This window comes from Polypterus senegalus, chromosome 1 (assembly GCF_016835505.1).
Source record: "Polypterus senegalus isolate Bchr_013 chromosome 1, ASM1683550v1, whole genome shotgun sequence".
Taxonomy (NCBI): Eukaryota; Metazoa; Chordata; class Cladistia; order Polypteriformes; family Polypteridae; genus Polypterus; species Polypterus senegalus.
This window is the reverse complement of record NC_053154.1, coordinates 314,955,925-314,977,539: the sequence shown is the minus strand read 5'-3', so window position 1 is coordinate 314,977,539 and position 21,615 is coordinate 314,955,925. Positions and strand designations below refer to the sequence as shown.

The following is a 21,615-nucleotide window of genomic DNA, read 5'->3' as shown; positions in this document are numbered from 1 at the left end:
TCTATCTATCTATCTATCTATCTATCTATCTATCTATCTTAGTGTCTTTCACTCTATCTATCTATCTATCTATCTATCTATCTATCTGTCTGTCTTTTATAGTGCCTTTCTATCTATCTATCTATCTATCTATCTATCTATCTATTATATAGTGCCTTTCACTCTATCTATCTATCTATCTATTATGCACACAGGCTGTTTGTAGAGCAGCAGCAAAAAGGATAAAATATTTGACATGTAGATGGAGATCTGGAAAAATTTATAAAAACCCATTAGGCTGTGGAATCGGTAATTGTAACGCGCTGTGGCCCCCTAGTGGTAGCACATCATATCTCCAATAGTGGAAACTGGCACTACAGGCAGAACAAACAGCACGAGAGTGTGATGCCACCAAGAAGTAAGAAATTGGAAAAAAAAAAAAAGCCACTTTTGAGTTTGGTTTTTGATGTCTAAAGTGCTCCACACACCAAAGCTATGAAGAAAAAGAGTAAACATGAAACCCATAGGGAGGCCCGGTGGCACAGTGCTAGGTGCCGCTGCCTCACAGTAAGGCAACCAGGGCTCACCTTCTGAGTCTGTGTGTTCTTTCCTCCTGGTTTTCCAGTTTCCTCCCATACAGTCTGAAGAAATGCAGGTTAGGTGGGCTGCTGCTGCTAATTCGGCCCCTTGGTGTGTATCTGTGTGTTCTCCCTGAGATGAACTGCCATCCTGTCCAAGTGTCGTGCCTGCCTTGCAACTGTTGACTCCTTGGATTGGCTCCAGCTGCCTCAGAGTAAAGAGGGTTTGGAAAAAGAATGAACAGATGATGTGTCACAAGTATTTGTTATAATAAAATGAATTGTGTTGCATGTGTAATTCCAACAGATGGCACATCACAAACATTAACACTGCTCTTACGAGTCCCATACCAAGTGGCATACAACAGAGACATGGAAAATAACATTTATTTCTTGAGCACGTTTTCATACAAATACTGTAGCTCAATGTGCTTTACAACATGAAAAAAGAAAAGTTTATAAAAAATATATAAAAATAAGATTAAAAAATACTAAATAACAAAGAATAAATTAAAGGCCACGAGACCACCCAGCCCCCACTGGGCATTCTACATAACATCAATGATCACAATCAGTCCTCATGGACTTCAGGCTTCACGTGAAAGAATTTGATGATGTTGATCATGTGGACCTCTGGCCTTCAATACATCAATGTAGGGACATCTCGGTGCTTTGATCAGGTGGTACTGCACTTTACTACTTCAAATGTTGGTGATGTGCCATTTGTTGAAATGACAAATGTAATGCATTTTATTCCTACATACAGGTACAAAGTACATTCCAACAGATGGTGCACTGCAAACAGTGATTACTTAGAATTTAACCCAACATAGATGGGTAACACTGCGAGTCTGTAATAAAATATAATATTAATATAAAATAGTGCATTTCATACCCAACCATCCATTTTATAACTTTAATATCTGTTATACAGTCCATTTCATATATATCCATCTTTAATGTATTTTTCATATATATCTGTTTACCAGATAGTTTCTTTCATATCGTTTCTTCTGTTTTATAAGTTTAATGTTTATCTAGTGATTTTTATTTAATAACTTTTCAGATTTTTCTATCAATGCATATCTATCTATCTATCTATCTATCTATCTATCTATCTATCTATCTATCTATTTTATAGTGTCTTTCACTCTATCTATCTATCTATCTATCTATCTATATGTTATATAGTGTCTTTCACTCTATCTATCTATCTATCTATCTATCTATCTATCTATCTATCTATTTTATATAGTGTCTTTCACTCTATCTATCTATCTATCTATCTATCTATCTATCTATCTATCTATCTATCTATCTATCTATCTGTTATATAGTGCCTTTCACTCTATCTATCTATCTATCTATCTATCTATCTATCTATCTATCTATCTATCTATATCTTATATAGTGTCTTTCACTCTATCTATCTATCTATCTATCTATCTATCTATCTATCTATCTATCTATCTATCATATAGTGTCTTTCATATCTATCTATCTATCTATCTATCTATCTATCTATCTATCTATCTATCTATCTGTCTGTCTTTATAGTGCCTTTCTATCTATCTATCTATCTATCTATCTATCTATCTATCTATCATATAGTGCCTTTCATATCTATCTATCTATCTATCTATCTATCTATCTATCTATCTATCTATCTATCTATCTATCTATCTATCTATATAGTGCCTTTCATCTATCTATCTATCTATCTATCTATCTATCTATCTATCTATCTATCTATCTATCTATCTATCTATCTATCTATCTATCTATCTATCTATCTATCTATCTATCTATCTATCTATCTATCTATCTATCTATCTATCTATCTATCTATCTATCTATCTATCTATCTATCTATCTATCTATATAGTGCCTTTCATTCTTTCTATCTATCTATCTATCTATCTATCTATATAGTGTCTTTCATATCTATCTATCTATCTATCTATCTATCTATCTATCTATCTATCTATCTATCTATCAGTATAGTGCCTATCTATCTATCTATCTATCTATCTATCTATCTATCTATCTATCTATCTATCTATCTATCTATCTATCTATCTATCTATCTATAGTGCCTTTCATCTATCTATCTATCTATCTATCTATCTATCTCCTTCCTGTTCTTGCTGTCGCTGTGCATGCTGGGTGGTTGTCTTGAGTGTGAGCGAGTGGAACTGGTGGTGGACGCTGAGGTGAGTGTGGTGATTCTTTTTCTTCTAATTTTCTAGTTTCTTATTTCTATCTTTTCTTTGGTGAAAACAGCTACACTTGTTTTTGTACTGAGTGGCTTAGGCCACGGCAGCCGCAATGGCTGCTAATCTTGAGCGTTTGAGCCGCCGCCATGGGATTAAACTTATATCGGAGGAGTTTGTTCCTTTAGAGGCGGGGGTTTTGGCGGTAGGCGAAGTGGTCGGATGTGACAATATTAAGTCAGCTTCACGAATGAGCGGGAATATCGTGGTTTTTTTGAGCTCTGTGGATTTAGTTCCGACAGTGGTTGAGAAGGGGGTGGTTATTAATGGCTCCTTTGTACAGGTTTCCCCTTTAGCCGTCCGTCCCGTAGAGTAACAATTTCAAATGCGCCGCCTTTTCTCAAAAATGAAACTATAGCGAAAGAGTTGGAGCGGCATGGGCGTCTGGTATCGAAAATTCGGCACATTCCTTTAGGTTGTAAATCGCCTGATTTAAAACATGTCTTGTCATTTAGGAGACAAGTTTTATGGTTTTAAATAGAATGGATGACGAATTAAATGTGGCAATGAAGTTTAGAGTGGACGGTTTCGATTATGTGATTTTCGTCACTTCTAACGAAATGAAATGTTTTGGGTGCGGGAGTGAAGCACATTTAATTAAACAGTGTCCTGAGAAACACCAAGGGAACAAGAAAACTAGCCGTACAAATACAGAAATAGAGGGGCAGAAAGTGGAAGATCACGAAATTGTGGCTGATGGCGCAGAGGCGCAAGGTGATAAGAATAAAAATGCTACTAGAGCTGAAGGGCAGGAGAATCAAGTGCCGCCCAGAGATGAGCCGAATGAAGGCGGTAGTGAAACGGTAGATCAAACAGCGACTGCAGCAGAAAGTGTGTGGGGAGAAATTGATATGGATGAGGGAGGCAGCAACGAGACAGAGGAAAAAAGTGAATTTAAACGTCCTGCTCAAAAAGGCAAGGAGAAAGAGAAGATCGGGCACGAAAGAAAATTGTTTTAAGTCAGGGCTCGGGGGTCGTTGGAGAGGATCCCGCCTATGGTCCTTGTCAGGAGGATTTTCCCGTCTTCGCGGAGACGGCCGATAACGTCTCAAATGCGGGGAGTGTCGGGGAAGAAAACGACGACGGTAATATCTCCGATGGGTCTGCTGCCTCGGAGCCCCCAGAGTTAAAAGCCAGGGGGGGTTACAGCGCTCAAAGTGTGAAAGAGTTTTTGGTGAATACCGCCGGAAAAAAGGGGGTGGATGTGGCCGAATTTTTCCCTGACATTGACCTCTTTCTATCGTCTGTCCGCGGGTTGCGACGAGACAAAGCAGTCTCCGCAATGTTTGATGTTAAAGAGCTCGTGAGGCTAAAGAATTTAACAAGTAAACTGAGAAAACAGTCCAATCTAAACACCACCTAATGGCTAAGCCCCCTGTTAAATCTACTCCACAGTCTTTGTGGTGGTCCCTGTGTTTCATTGTGTGTTCATCTATCTATTCTGTTACCATGGCAAGTGTACACATAGGAACCCTAAATATTAACGGTGGGAGAAGTCCAGATAAGAGGGTCGCATTGTTTGATTTTATCAGACAAAAGACTTGAATGTCACCTTTCTACAAGAAACCCACATTGATGAGCAAAATCAGTGGGAGTGGAGCAGAGATTGGAAGGGGGACATTTTATTTAGTAATGGGACAAATGTTAGTGCTGGAGTGGCCATTTTATTTCTTGGAGGACTTCAAGTAGAAGTTTGCAGCACTGATGAGCTGGTGAAAGGAGACTCCTGAAAGTGACGGTGAAACTTCAAGGCAGTGTCGTCACTTTCATTAATGTGTACGCCCCGAATGAGGGTGAGGAGAGGCTCCACTTCTTTAACAAGTTAGGAGATCTTTTATCCAAGTGTGACCCTGAGGAAGTGGTGGTGTTAGGAGGGGATTTTAATTGTACACTTGATACCAGAATAGACAGAAATAATGGGCTGGAACCGCACCCTCGCTCAGCACGAGCTTTAGGTAAAATAATTAAGGACATTGGGCTGGAAGATGTATGGAGGGCTAAAATGGGGCCTGTCGGCAATACACCTGGGGCGGACGAGTGGAAATACGATCTCAATGGCGAGACTCGATCATTTTTATAGTTTTAAGCACCTGTTAGGTTTATTTAAGGTGTGCTCTATTGTGCCTACTGGATTCTCTGATCACAGTTTGGTGTGTTGTACACTTATTTGTAACACTTACAGACCCGTAGTCCATACTGGCATTTTAACACACTCCTCCTTAAAGATCAGAACTTTAAAGAGTTATTTGTTCATTTCTGGGGAGGCTGGAAGGCTATGAAGAAGGAGTTCACCAGCTTACAACAGTGGTGGGAGGTTGGGAAGAGTCACATCCGGGCCTTGTGTCAGGAGTATACCAGAAATGTCACCCAAGTATTGCGGTCAGAAATGGCAGCTTTAGAAATTAAAATAGCTGAATTTCAACAGCTTCTAGAGAAGGGTCCAAATGAGCAGCTTCAGGCGAGCCTGACTTCTGCTAAACTGGGGTTGGCTCACCTGCTTGAGACCAGAGCTCAGGGGGCTTTAGTGAGGGCCCGTTTCAACGACTGACTGAGATGGATGCACCAACTCAATATTTTTGGTTTAGAGAAAAAACTCGCAGAGTAAAATCTTACATTGCATAAGAACACCCGATGGCAGTGAGACACAAGAGCCCAGTGAAATAAGGCAGGTGGTCCGCGAATTTTATGAACTTCTGTTTGCTGCAGATGGAGATGGTGGCAGTGAAGACCAACAGGCCTTTTTGCAGGACTTACCGCAGCTGCCCAATGCAGATGTGGCACAGCTAAATAGAGAGGTGACCTTTGCAGAACTCACCACAGCCCTGGGACAGCTGAAAACAGGGAAGGTCCCGGAATCGATGGAATACCAGTGGAGTTTTATAAAGAGTTCTGGGATGTCATCGGCCTGGACTTATTGGAAGTGTTCCATGGAGTTTTAAACTGGCTTGTTACCGCAGAGCTGCCGTAGAGCCGTGATCACGCTGCTGCGAAGAAGGGAGACTTGTGTCTCATTAAGAACTGGCGGCCTGTGTCTCTCTTATGCGCTGATTATAAAGTTCTCTCTAAAGCCTTAGCCAACAGGATGGTCCAAGTTTTAGGGAGAGTGGTGCATCCTGATCAGAATTACTGCGTGGCTGGCAGGTCCATCTTTAATAACATTTTTTTAATTCGGGACATTTTGGCTGCTGCAGAACTGTTTGGTTTTCAGACTGGTCTTATTTTTCTTGACCAGGAAAAAGCTTTTGACAGGGTCAGTCACTCCTTTTATGGAATGCCATGAAGGCGTTTGGGTTTGGGGGGTCTTTTATTAAACATATTCGTTTACTTTATAGTGACATTTCTGGTATCATAAAGGTCAATGGTGGCTTGTGTGCACCTTTCAGTGTCAGAAGAGGAGTCAGACAGGGATGTTCTTTGTCCGGCATGTTATATGCTCTGGCGCTGGAGCCTTTCCTGGTGCACCTGAGGAAGGTGCTGACTGGTCTCTCCATCCCCAACTGCAACATGGACCCTGTGAAAGTCACTGCTTATGCAGATGATCTTGCTGTGGTCATCACAAGCCAGAAGGATTTGGACAAATTAACTGATTGTCTGAGGAATTACAGCAAAGCATCTTCGGCTAAAGTGAATTGGAACAAAAGTAGTGCAGTGTTGGTTGGGAACTGGAAAGGATGTAGTCCTCCTCGACTGAAGGGGGGTCTGCAGTGGACAACTGGAGGCTTCCTGTACCTGGGAGTCCATCTCGGAGATGACCACTACATCCAAAAGAACTGGGAGGGTCTGTTGGACAAGGTTACAGCTCGGCTTGCCAAGTGGAAGTGGATACTCCCTCAGTTATCCTATAGAGGACGGATGCTGGTCATTAATAACCTGGTGACCTCCAGCCTGTGGCATAAGTGTATTTGTCTACAACCTCCACCTTTGCTTGTTCAGCAGATACAGAAGGCGATCATGGATTTTTTTTGGACTGGTACCCATTGGATACAGAAGGGCGTTCTATTTTTACCATTGGATGAAGGCGGACAAGGACTTATTGACATTACCAGCAGGATTGCTGCTTTCCGCCTTCAGACCATTCAAAAACTGCTGTATCCTGTCGAGCAGAGCCAGTGGATGAACTTAGCCGTACTCTTCTTTAAACAAGCCAGGCATATGGGACTTGGGAAAAGTTTACTGCTGTGCCACTTAGATAAGATCAAGACTTTACAGGTGCCAGGTTTTATAAAAGCCTTCTAGCAGCGTGGCAACTGCTGTTGATAAAAAAGGACTGTGATGACCTCTCCACATTTTGGGTCCTTCATGAACCACTGTTCTACAATCCTGCTGTTGGCACTGCTACAGGACTTTCTGAAAATTGTATTAATCATTTCATAATACATGGAATAACCACAATAAAGGACATAATTGACTGGGAAAATTACACTTGGAAAAGTGCACAAGTGGTAGCAGTGGAGACAGGGGTACACTCAGTCCGCCTAATGGAGAAGTTTCTGTGGCAGGTACAATCATCAATGGACAGGGAATCCATGACACTCCTGCACGGAATTTTCTCATCACAATTGAAGCCAACTGACGAAACACCTTTTCCAACGCTTACTGTGTCTCCGGCTGTTGAACTGAGGGATGGTGAGACTAATGTTTTAGCCTTAAGTTCTCTAGAGGCGTTATCTCTACCTACAGTGCCGGGGAAACAGCTGTACAGGATTTGTGTGAAGGTGAACAACCTGGAGCAGCTGAGGACACGAAGACACGACACACCATGGAGAGACAAGCTTGGAGCCCCTCAAGGACTGAACCCCGCATGGAGGTCGTTGTACAAGCCGCCATTGGCCAGTAGGGTGGGAGACCTGCAGTGGAGGTTGGTACATGGGATACTAGCGGTGAACTCCTTCTTATCGATTATATGTCCGGGGTCTCAGATTGCTGCCCTTTTGTGGTCTGAGGGAAAGTGTCTTTCATGCATTTATGTATTGTGAGAGGCTCCAGACCTTTTTTAGTGAAATTGAAAGAATAGTAGAAGGGCTGGGGTCCCGTATAATGGCACGGTGTTTGTGTTTGGGGTTAGAATTACAAAACACACCAGAGAAAATATGAACTTAATTAATTTTATTATCGGGCAAGCAAAACTGTCAATATGGAAGACCCGTAAAAACAAGATTACTGGGAGTGGAAATGAAAATGTTGTTGTATTTTTTAGAAAAGTATGTGAAAGTAGGATATTAGTGGATTTTAATTTTTATAAGTCCACAAATAATTTAGCAAAGTTTAAGGAAATGTGGTGCGTGAATAATGTGCTTTGTGTATGTGATGAAGATAATTTGCAATTTGTGCTTTGACTTTGGTGTTTCATTCCTTTATAAATTGGGTGGATAAATTGAGAATAAGTGGGATTGGAGGGTGGAAACAATGGGGGATTAGATAAATATATACTCCAAGAACAATATGAATATGTAATGGTTTAAAATGAATATTCATCATTAGGAAAGTGTGTACGTGTTTTTGTAAGACTTAAGATTTTGAGTTTTACTGTGTTTTTTTTTTTGTATTTATTCCTGTGTTTATTTAATAAAGTTTGCTTTTAAAAATAAAAAAAAATATCTATCTATCTATCTATCTATCTATCTATCTATCTATCTATCTATCTATCTATCTATCTATATATCTATCATCTCTATCTATCTATCTATCTATCTATCTATCTATCTATCTATCTATCTATCTATCTATCTATCTATCTATCTATCTATCTATCTATCTATCTATCTATCTATCTATCTATCTATCTATCTATCTATGTCTTCTATCTATCTATCTATCTATCTATCTATCTATCTATCTATCTATCTATCTATCTATCTATCTATCTATCTATTATATAGTGCCTTTCATCTATCTATCTATCTATCTATCTATCTATCTATCTATCTATCTATCTATCTATCTATCTATCTATCTATCTATCTATCTATCTATTTATCTATATAGTGCCTTTCATCTATCTATCTATCTATCTATCTATCTATCTATCTATCTATCTATCTATTATATAGTGCCTTTCACTCTATCTATCTATCTATCTATCTATCTATCTATCTATCTATCTATTATATAGTGCCTTTCATCTATCTATCTATCTATCTATCTATCTATCTATCTATCTATCTATCTATCTATCTATCTATTTTATATAGTGTCTTTCACTCTATCTATCTATCTATCTATCTATCTATCTATCTATCTATCTATCTATTTTATATAGTGTCTTTCACTCTATCTATCTATCTATCTATCTATCTATCTATCTATCTATCTATCTATCTATCTATTTATCTATCTATCTATCTATCTATCTTGTATAGTGCCTTTCTTTCTTTCTTTCTTTCTTTCTGTCTATCTGTCCATCATATAGTGCCTTTCATTTTATGCCACCGTCTGCACCATGCCAGGCTGTATGTGTGCCCTTAAATACATAGGGGAAGGAACACAGAGCAGGACAAAAAATGGTGTTCTGACCATAATGGGTAGGCTAAAGCCAAAAAAATATCTAATTTAATTTAAAAATTGACAAAAAATAGTCAATGATCTTATACTTGAAATGAGAAGTGAACAGAACCCCAGACTGCTGTACTCTGTTTATCTGACAAGGATGGCACTGCAGTAAAGGGTGTGATGAAGCTGCAGGACAAAATGACAAAAAGGGATAAATGGGCCCCACCTCAGGCAGCTTGACCCCATACTCAAAGGACAGGCTTCATTGTCCTCGCAGGCCTAAAGTGGGCCTCAGGCTTTTGAAAGTCCAAACTACTTCAAATACCCAAAATACACAAAAATGCCTTGCAAGAGAGAGGATAACCAGAAATAAATGATGTTGTTTTTGGTGGTGGTGGGCAGCCTCATGGTGAAGATGCAGACCTCTACCAAGTGTGCCTGCCTCTAGTTTTTAGTTGACTCTTTTTCATGACACAAGCCACTCTGGGCCATTTTCTCCTGATATTTTTAGAGTGGCATTTGAGGCTGCTGTGCTTCTTTGGACCTGATGGGGGCCGCCGCGCATAGCGTGTTAGTTTATAATTAGGCCGAGGGCGATTAGGGACACTGTGTGTCTGCCACTTGTGGCTGAGAGTCCCATTCTGTGTTTATTTCTACCTCGAGTTCAGTCACCGCTCTGCCCTCTGTCCTGTGACACCAGTCTGCCCTCTAGTGGCCGCTTTGAAGAGTAAAACTAAAAAAAAAAATCACGAGATCTGAAGACGCCAGGGACTTGAAGATGATGGAGTGATGGCCTCTGCTGAGGTTCAGTCTTTGTGTCTTGATGAGCACAAACACAACATGAGCTCAAATGACGTGTTAAGGGTCCTCCTGTGCTCTCATAAGATCCCCCTCAGTGATGCAGACCTCTAACATGTCGCTCTTTGTCCTCTGCAGCCTCATTTCTCTGAGACGCTACTTCTTTGAGATTCTCCACAAGCAAGACGAGAAGGGCTCGGACCACGTCGAGGTGGGGGTAAGTGAACCCGTGTGGCCATCGTGGCATCTCGCCTGGTGAAAGCGAGAGAGTGAGAGCGAGAGAGAGAGAGAGAGAGAGAGAGAGAGTGAGAGCGAGTGAGATCGAGAGAGTGATAGAGAGAGTGAGAGAGAGAGAGAGCGAGAGAGTGAGAGCGATAGAGTGAGAGCGAGTGAGAGAGAGAGAGAGCGAGAGAGAGAGTGATAGAGTGAGAGAGCGAGAGAGAGAGCAATAGAGTAAGAGAGAGACAGAGTGATAGAGTGAGAGAGAGAGAGAGAGTGAGAGCGAGAGAGAGAGCGATATAGTGAGAGAGATAGAGAGAGTGATAGAGTGAGACAGAGAGAGGGAGTGAGAGAGTGAGAGCGAGTGAGAGAGAGAGTGAGAGCGAGAGAGAGCGATAGAGTGAGACAGAGAGAGAGAGTGACAGTGAGAGAAAGAGAAAGAGCGATAGAGTGAGAGAGAAAGAGAGAGCGACAGCGAGAGAGAGAGTGAGAGCGAGAGAGAGAGCGATAGAGTGAGACAGAGAGAGAGCGAGAGAGAGAGAGAGCTCTGACACAGGGAGGAAAACTGCTGGGGGGACGAGCACAGGGAAATGGCTTTGAGAGTTTGGTGGGCCGAGCTCTAAGAAGTGATGATGACACAATGCTCACCTCTCCTTATTTATCACCTGAATTTGAGCTGATCTCTGTCTTATATAGCGCCTTTCATTGTCTCTCTGTCTATATATCTGTCTTTTTGTTAGTATTGTATGGCGTCTTTCTTTGCCTATATGGTATATAGTGCCTTTCATTGTCTGTATGTGTAGGTCTATTTATTGGTATTGTATGGCATCTTTCATATACCTCTTTATGATATATAGTGCCTTTCGGTGTAACTGTCTTTTTTTTGCTTTATATGGAATGTTTCATATATCTATATATTATATAGTGCCTTTCATTGTCCATATTATGAATTTTTCTTTGTATTGTATGACATATTTTTATATCTGTCTGAATTTTCATATAGTGCCTTTCATTATTCTCTTCTCTCACTACTGGTACTGTTCCTTCATCTTTTAAAACTGCTGCAATAACCCCAATACTGAAAAAAACCTGGTGCCGATCCGGCTAATTTCAGTAATTTTCATCCTATTTCTAATCTACCCTTCATTTCCAAAATTCTTGAAAAAACATAGTGGCTATTCAACTTCCTTCTCATTTATCTCAAAATAATCTGTATGAACAGTTCCAGTCTGGTTTTCGTCCCCTCAACAGTACAGAAACGGCACTTATCAAAATGACTAACGATCTCTTTATGGCCGCTGATTCTGGTTTAATTTTTATTCTCTTCCTCCTTGATGTGAGTGCAGCCACTATTGTCACTATTTGTCACACTACTCTCCTCAATAGATTATCTTCGTTTGGCGTTACCCACACTCCACTGGTTCAGATCCTACCTCTCAGGCCGCACTCAGTTTGTTCAGCTTAAAACTTTCACATCCTAACCCAGCGCTGTTACATCAGGTGTACTCTATCCTGGGCCCCCCTCTTCATTATTCACCTCATTCCCCTTGGTAATATCTTTCCTAAATATAACATTATCTTCCACTGTTATGCCGATGACCCCAGCTCTATCTCACTAGCAAACCTACTGCTTCCTTTCCACCCTCCTAAACTTATTGATTGCATAGCAGAAATCAAATCCTGGTTTTCTTCAAATTTTCTTAAATGAAATAACAAGTGACAAAACTGAGGTTCTCCTCATTGGTACAAAATCAAAATTATCCAAACTGATCACTTTTCCTTTGTTATTTCTAATTCTTCTGTCTCGCCTTCTCCACAGGTGTCATCCTTGACAGTACTTTACCCTTTCAGTCCCACATCAGTAACATCTCCCGGTCTGCATATTTCCACCTGCGTAACATGAATCACATTCGCCCGACATCACTGCTACCCTTGTTTATAGCCTCATCACCTCTCATCTGGATTATTGCAATTCCCTTTTCTTTGGTCTTTCTCATAAATCTCTTTATAAGCTTCAACTGGTCCAGAATTCAGCTGCCCACCCGCATCATTACTGGAACAACCGCTCTATTCACCACATCACTCTCGTCTTGCAGCAGCTTCATTGGCTTCCAGTTCAGTTCTGAATTCAGTTCAAAATTCTCCTGTTAACTTTTAAGGCTCTCCACAACCTCGCTCGCCCCTCCATATCTGTCTGACCTCCTCCATGTTGCCATTCCCTCCGCACCCTCAGATCCTCTCCCTCCATCCACTTGACCGTCCCCTCGCCCGTCTTACCACCATTCAGTTAGCTCTGCTCCCCTTATTTGGAACTCACTACCCCTGAGCTTAGAAATACTGAATCATTTTCACTTTTCAAATCTAAACTTAAAACTCATTTATTTAAGACTGCTTTTTCTCTTTGATTACAATTGCTCTGTCGATTTTACCTTTTGTATTTTACTTTTGTTTATAATCTGTGTTTTATCTATTGTTCGGTGTCATTGAGTGTTTAGAAAGGTGCCTACAAATAAATAAAATGTATTATTATTATTACTATTATCCATCCATTTTCCAACCCGCTGAATCCGAACACAGGGTCACAGGGGTCTGCTGGAGCCATCCATCCATCCATCCATGCATTTTCTAACCCGCTGAATCCAAATACAGGGTCACGGGGGTCTGCTGGAGCCAATCCCAGCCAACACAGGAACCAAGGGTGCCAACCCACCGGGACACACACTTACACACTCACACACTCACACACTAGGGCCAATTTAGAATATCAATCCACGTAACCTGCATGTCTTTGGACTGTGAGAGGAAACCCGCAGACACGGGGAGAACATGCAAACTCCACACAGGGAGGACCTGGGAAGTGAACCGGGTCTCTAACTGCAAGGCAGCAGCGCTACCCACTCGCCACCGTGCTGCTCTATTATTCATCCATCCATCCATCCTTTTTCTACCCCGCTGAATCCGAATACAGGGTCACGGGGGTCTGCTGGAGCCAATCCCAGCCAACACAGGGCACAAGGCAGGAACCAATCCTGGGCAGGGTGCCAACCCACCGCAGGACACACACAAACACACCAAGCACAAACTAGGGCCAATTTAGAATCGCCAATCCACCTAACCTGCATGTCTTTGGACTGTGAGAGGAAACCACGCAGACACGGGAGAACATGCAAACTCCATGCAGGAAAGACCAGGAAGCGAACCCAGGTGTCCCTAACTGCGAGGCAGCAGCTACCACTGCGCCACCGTGCTGCTCTATTATTATTATTATTATTATTATGTATTTGTCATTGTTGGTATTGTATGGCATCTTTATATTTGTCTCTATGGTATATAGCGCCTTTCATTGTATGTGTAGGTCTATTTGTTGGTATTGCATGGCATTTTTTATACATCCATATGATATATAGTGCCTTTCAGTGTCTGTATATATAGCTGTCTTCTTGCTGTTTTATTTGGAATGTTTCATATGTCCTTTGTGATAAAAGGCTATATGGCTGACTCGGCACAGACTGGCGAGAGGCGCGTGTAAAATCACACAGGCTTTTATTTTCTCTTCAGCCGTGGGGCACGTCTTCCCCTGAGTCCCACAGGCCCAATACAGTCCCAAAAGCACTTTAAACACAAACAACTCTCCACCTTGCACCACCACTCCTCCCAGGCAACCTCGTCCTCTTTCTCTTCCGATTCTGGCCCTTTAGTGGTGGAGGCTGGCCTGTTTTATAGCCCACCCGGAAGTGTTCCAGGTGCTTGACCACCTGGTCCCAATTGCACCTCCGGGTGGGGCTGATGACGTCCAGCCGGGTTCTTGAGTCTCGGCAGCACCCCCTAGTGGCCACCCCAGCTCCCACCCAGGTTGTGGCGGACTCCATGGCCCATGGAGCCATGCGGGAGACTGGGGAATCAACATCGGCCAGGGAGGCTGCCACCAAGCGTCCCGGGGGAGGTATTGAGCTGTCCATGGTGGCTCCCCCGGAACATATGCAGCAGGGGCGTCCCGGCCGGGCATGGGACCCGGCTGTCCATCACACTATATATTATATAGTGCCTGTCGTCAGTATTACGATATTTTTGTTTGTATTGTATGGCATATTTTTATATCTGTCTGAATTTTCATATAGTGCCTTTCATTATCTATCTGTGTATTTGTCATTGTTGATATTGTATTAAATCTTTATATCTGTCTCTATGGTATATAGCGCCTTTCATTGTCTGTATAGGTGTGTAGGTCTTTGTGTTGGTATTGTATGGCATCTTTCATATACCTCCATATGATGTATAGTGCCTTTCAGTGTAACTGTCTTTTTGCTGTTTTGTATGGAATGTTTCATACGTCCATTTATTATATAGTGCCTTTCATTGTCTGCATGTATATGTCTTTTTGTTGGTGTTGATATGCCATCTTTCCTATCTGTCTCTATATGGTATATACTGTGGTGTCTTTCATTCCCTATTATATTCTATTTACCGACTTTCATTATATCTTCTCTGCCTACACATCTCTTCATTGTAAGTCGCACTTTTCCTATCTGTTATCATACAATATGCAGTGCCTCAGTTATCCATCAGTCTAGAGAGTCGTGAAGAAGTATTTGCCCTTGAAAAAGACAAAGTGGCTTATAAAGGGTATGGGGCACCCATGAGGCAAACCCCGTATATGATAAGGGTGCAAATGTTTGGGGCTCCAGTTAGGAGTTTAATGCAATAATCGCAAAAAATAAAGAAGAAGGATAGGAAACAGCAAATTGGTGCCCTCTTGTGGAACAAAGAAGAATAGCCAAAGACGTCTGTCTGTCTCAAGCTTCTCCAGTCAAATGACAACGGCTTGTGCTTTCTCAGGTCTTTTCACTCTGATAGGCTGGAAGGGGCGGAGCTGGGCGTGTCCTGGAAATGATGTCATCGTTGTGTCAGTTTCTGTTCCTCCATACTGGAGAAGGAATGGAAACCATGAGAGTAAATGTACCCTCTCTTTAGTAAAGAGCATTCCTGCATGTGGGATACTGTCCATGTGTGCTAATAGTACATACTGTCATCATTAAATATATATAATGCCTTCCATATTTACCTGTCAATCTGCCTGCAGTGCCATCAAATGTTGTTACCCCTTTTTTCTGCTATTGAAGATTTTTGGCACCGAATGTTTTCAGATCTTCCACCAAAACTCATAGTAAATAACAGGGCACCTGGGTGAATATTTAACATAGAGCGTGAAAACATATTTCATTATTGAACATCTGCCCATCTCTTAGATGACAACTTTCATACCTATCAGTTATGTCAAGCCTTTTATTTGTGTCATACTTAGATAATAACTTTATAATCTACAGTCATATGAAAATGTTTGTGAACCCCTCTCAGCCTGCATAATAATTGACTCTCCTTTCAACAATAAGATAACAGTGGTATGTCTTTCATTTGTCTTTTTGCTTTATATGGAATGTTTCATATATCTATATATTATATAGTGCCTTTCATTGTCCATATTATGAATTTTTCTTTGTATTGTATGACATATTTTTATATCTGTCTGAATTTTCATATAGTGCCTTTCATTATTCTCTTCTCTCACTACTGGTACTGTTCCTTCATCTTTTAAAACTGCTGCAATAACCCCAATACTGAAAAAAACCTGGTGCCGATCCGGCTAATTTCAGTAATTTTCATCCTATTTCTAATCTACCCTTCATTTCCAAAATTCTTGAAAAAACATAGTGGCTATTCAACTTCCTTCTCATTTATCTCAAAATAATCTGTATGAACAGTTCCAGTCTGGTTTTCGTCCCCTCAACAGTACAGAAACGGCACTTATCAAAATGACTAACGATCTCTTTATGGCCGCTGATTCTGGTTTAATTTTTATTCTCTTCCTCCTTGATGTGAGTGCAGCCACTATTGTCACTATTTGTCACACTACTCTCCTCAATAGATTATCTTCGTTTGGCGTTACCCACACTCCACTGGTTCAGATCCTACCTCTCAGGCCGCACTCAGTTTGTTCAGCTTAAAACTTTCACATCCTAACCCAGCTGTTACATCAGGTGTACTCTATCCTGGGCCCCCCTCTTCATTATTCACCTCATTCCCCTTGGTAATATCTTTCCTAAATATAACATTATCTTCCACTGTTATGCCGATGACCCCCAGCTCTATCTCACTAGCAAACCTACTGCTTCCTTTCCACCCTCCTCGCTTATTGATTGCATAGCAGAAATCAAATCCTGGTTTTCTTCAAATTTTCTTAAATGAAATAACAAGTGACAAAACTGAGGTTCTCCTCATTGGTACAAAATCAAAATTATCCAAACTGATCACTTTTCCTTTGTTATTTCTAATTCTTCTGTCTCGCCTTCTCCACAGGTGTCATCCTTGACAGTACTTTACCCTTTCAGTCCCACATCAGTAACATCTCCCGGTCTGCATATTTGCACCTGCGTAACATGAATCACATTCGCCCGACATCACTGCTACCCTTGTTTATAGCCTCATCACCTCTCATCTGGATTATTGCAATTCCCTTTTCTTTGGTCTTTCTCATAAATCTCTTTATAAGCTTCAACTGGTCCAGAATTCAGCTGCCCACCCGCATCATTACTGGAACAACCGCTCTGTTCACCACATCACTCTCGTCTTGCAGCAGCTTCATTGGCTTCCAGTTCAGTTCTGAATTCAGTTCAAAATTCTCCTGTTAACTTTTAAGGCTCTCCACAACCTCGCTCGCCCCTCCATATCTGTCTGACCTCCTCCATGTTGCCATTCCCTCCCGCACCCTCAGATCCTCTCCCTCCATCCACTTGACCGTCCCCCTCGCCCGTCTTACCACCATTCAGTCGCTCTGCTCCCCTTATTTGGAACTCACTACCCCCTGAGCTTAGAAATACTGAATCATTTTCACTTTTCAAATCTAAACTTAAAACTCATTTATTTAAGACTGCTTTTTCTCTTTGATTACAATTGCTCTGTCCGATTTTACCTTTTGTATTTTACTTTTGTTTATAATCTGTGTTTTATCCATTGTTCGGTGTCATTGAGTGTTTAGAAAGGTGCCTACAAATAAATAAAATGTATTATTATTATTACTATTATCCATCCATTTTCCAACCCGCTGAATCCGAACACAGGGTCACAGGGGTCTGCTGGAGCCATCCATCCATCCATCCATGCATTTTCTAACCCGCTGAATCCAAATACAGGGTCACGGGGGTCTGCTGGAGCCAATCCCAGCCAACACAGGAACCAAGGGTGCCAACCCACCGCAGGACACACACTTACACACTCACACACTCACACACTAGGGCCAATTTAGAATATCCAATCCACGTAACCTGCATGTCTTTGGACTGTGAGAGGAAACCCACGCAGACACGGGGAGAACATGCAAACTCCACACAGGGAGGACCTGGGAAGTGAACCCGGGTCTCCTAACTGCAAGGCAGCAGCGCTACCCACTGCGCCACCGTGCTGCTCTATTATTCATCCATCCATCCATCCTTTTTCTAACCCGCTGAATCCGAATACAGGGTCACGGGGGTCTGCTGGAGCCAATCCCAGCCAACACAGGGCACAAGGCAGGAACCAATCCTGGGCAGGGTGCCAACCCACCGCAGGACACACACAAACACACCAAGCACAAACTAGGGCCAATTTAGAATCGCCAATCCACCTAACCTGCATGTCTTTGGACTGTGAGAGGAAACCCACGCAGACACGGGGAGAACATGCAAACTCCATGCAGGAAAGACCCAGGAAGCGAACCCAGGTGTCCTAACTGCGAGGCAGCAGCGCTACCACTGCGCCACCGTGCTGCTCTATTATTATTATTATTATTATTATTATTATGTATTTGTCATTGTTGGTATTGTATGGCATCTTTATATTTGTCTCTATGGTATATAGCGCCTTTCATTGTATGTGTAGGTCTATTTGTTGGTATTGCATGGCATTTTTTATACATCCATATGATATATAGTGCCTTTCAGTGTCTGTATATATAGCTGTCTTCTTGCTGTTTTATTTGGAATGTTTCATATGTCCTTTGTGATAAAGGCGCTATATGGCGCCCGACTCGGCACAGACTGACGCAGAGGCACGTGTAAAATCACACAGGCTTTTATTTTCTCTTCAGCCGTGGGACACATCTTCCACGAGTCCCACAGGCCCAACACAGTCCCAAAAGCACTTTAAACACAAACAACTCTCCACCTTGCACCACCACTCCTCCCAGGCAACCTCGTCCTCTTTCTCTTCCGATTCTGGCCCTTTAGTGGTGGAGGCTGGCCTGTTTTATAGCCCACCCGGAAGTGTTCCAGGTGCTTGACCACCTGGTCCCAATTGCACCTCCGGGTGGGGCTGATGACTCGTCCAGCCGGGTTCTTGAGTCTCGGCAGCACCCCCTAGTGGCCACCCCAGCTCCCACCCAGGTTGTGGCGGACTCCATGGCCCATGGAGCCATGCGGGAGACTGGGGAATCAACATCGGCCAGGGAGGCTGCCACCAAGCGTCCCGGGGGAGGTATTGAGCTGTCCATGGTGGCTCCCCTGGAACATATGCAGCAGGGCGTCCCGGCCGGGCATGGGACCCGGCTGTCCATCACACTATATATTATATAGTGCCTGTCGTCAGTATTACGATATTTTTGTTTGTATTGTATGGCATATTTTTATATCTGTCTGAATTTTCATATAGTGCCTTTCATTATCTATCTGTGTATTTGTCATTGTTGATATTGTATTAAATCTTTATATCTGTCTCTATGGTATATAGCGCCTTTCATTGTCTGTATAGGTGTGTAGGTCTTTGTGTTGGTATTGTATGGCATCTTTCATATACCTCCATATGATGTATAGTGCCTTTCAGTGTAACTGTCTTTTTGCTGTTTTGTATGGAATGTTTCATACGTCCATTTATTATATAGTGCCTTTCATTGTCTGCATGTATATGTCTTTTTGTTGGTGTTGATATGCCATCTTTCCTATCTGTCTCTATATGGTATATACTGTGGTGTCTTTCATTCCCTATTATATTCTATTTACCGACTTTCATTATATCTTCTCTGCCTACACATCTCTTCATTGTAAGTCGCACTTTTCCTATCTGTTATCATACAATATGCAGTGCCTCAGTTATCCATCAGTCTAGAGAGTCGTGAAGAAGTATTTGCCCTTGAAAAAGAAAACACAAAGTGGCTTATAAAGGGTATGGGGGCACCCGCAGGCAAACCCCGTATATGATAAGGGTGCAAATGTTTGGGGCTCCAGTTAGGAGTTTAATGCAATAATCGCAAAAAATAAAGAAGAAGGATAGGAAACAGCAAATTGGTGCCCTCTTGTGGAACAAAGAAGAATAGCCAAAGACGTCTGTCTGTCTCAAGCTTCTCCAGTCAAATGACAACGGCTTGTGCTTTCTCAGGTCTTTTCACTCTGATAGGCTGGAAGGGGCGGAGCTGGGCGTGTCCTGGAAATGATGTCATCGTTGTGTCAGTTTCTGTTCCTCCATACTGGAGAAGGAATGGAAACCATGAGAGTAAATGTACCCTCTCTTTAGTAAAGAGCATTCCTGCATGTGGGATACTGTCCATGTGTGCTAATAGTACATACTGTCATCATTAAATATATATAATGCCTTCCATATTTACCTGTCAATCTGCCTGCAGTGCCATCAAATGTTGTTACCCCTTTTTTCTGCTATTGAAGATTTTTGGCACCGAATGTTTTCAGATCTTCCACCAAAACTCATAGTAAATAACAGGGCACCTGGGTGAATATTTAACATAGAGCGTGAAAACATATTTCATTATTGAACATCTGCCCATCTCTTAGATGACAACTTTCATACCTATCAGTTATGTCAAGCCTTTTATTTGTGTCATACTTAGATAATAACTTTATAATCTACAGTCATATGAAAATGTTTGTGAACCCCTCTCAGCCTGCATAATAATTGACTCTCCTTTCAACAATAAGATAACAGTGGTATGTCTTTCATTTCCTAGGAACATCTGAGTACTGGGATGTTTTCCGAACAAAAATTTTCAGTGAAGCGGTATTTACTTGTATGAAATTAAATCAAATGTGAAAAACTGGCTGTGCACAAATGTGGGTCCCCTTGTCATTGTGCTGATCTGAATGCCTGTCACTGCTCAATGCTGATTACTTGGTTGGATGAGCTCGTGAAGCCTTGAACTTCATAGACAGGAGTGTCCAATCATGAGTGGTCAAAGGTATTTAAGGTGGTCAATCACAAGTTGTGCTTCAATCCCTTTGACTCTCCTCTGAAGAGTGACAGACAGCATGGGATCCTCAAAGCAACTCTCCAAAGATCTGAAAACAAAGTTTGTTCAGTCTCATGGTTTAGGGGAAGGCTACAAAAGCCATCTCAGAGGTTTAAACTGTCAGTTTCAAGTGTAAGGAATGGAATCAGGAAATGGAAGGCCACAGGCACAGTTGCTGTTAAACCAACACAGCAGGTCTGGCAGGTCAAGAAAAATACAGGAGTGGCATATGAGCAGGATTGTGAGAATGGTGACAGACAAGCCACAGATCACCTCTAAAGACCTGCAAGAACATCTCGCTGCAGATGGTGTATCTGTACATCGTTCTACAATTCAGCACAATTTGCACAAAGAACATCTGTATGGCAGGGTGATGAGAGAGAAGCCCTTTCTGCACTCACAACACAAACAGAGTCGCTTGTTGTATGCCAATGCTCATTTAGACAAGCCAGATTCATTTTGGAACAAAGTGCTTTGGACTGATGAGACACAAATTGAGTTATTTGGTCAGAACAAAAAGTGCTTTGCATGGCGGAAGAAGAACACCGCATTCCAAGAAAAACACCTGCTACCTACTGTCAGATTTGGTGGAGGTCCCATCATGCTGTGGGGCTCTGTGGCCAGTTCAGGGACTGGGGCCCTTGTTAAAGTCGAGGGTCAGATGAATTCAACACAATATCAACAAATTCTTCAGGATAATGTTCAAGCACCAGTCACAAAGTTGAAGTTACACAGGGTTTGGATATTCCAACAAGACAATGACCCAAAACACAGTTTGAAATCTACAAAGGCATTCATGCAGAGGGAGAAGTACAATGTTCTGGAATGGCCGTCACAGTCAACTGACTTGAATATCATGGAAAATCTATGGGATGATTTGAAGCAGGCTGTCCATCAAAATGAACTGAACTGGAGAGATTTTGTATGAAGAATGGTCAGAAATACCTCCATCCAGAATCCAGACCCTCATCACAGGCTATAGGAGGACAGTGTTGAGAGGCTGTTAGATTTGAAA

The 21,615-nt window shown here is 41.9% G+C and overlaps 1 protein-coding gene across 1 annotated transcript in view; it reads left to right on the top strand.

Annotated features, from left to right (window-relative positions):
- b4galnt4a (beta-1,4-N-acetyl-galactosaminyl transferase 4a) overlaps positions 1–21,615 on the top strand; it is a 443,680-nt gene that overhangs the window by 306,655 nt on the left and 115,410 nt on the right. Inside the window, exon 8 of the mRNA XM_039738621.1 lies at positions 10,256–10,334. Within this exon, the coding sequence (XP_039594555.1) occupies positions 10,256–10,334 (79 nt within the window). The remainder of the gene's footprint in view (positions 1–10,255; positions 10,335–21,615) is intronic.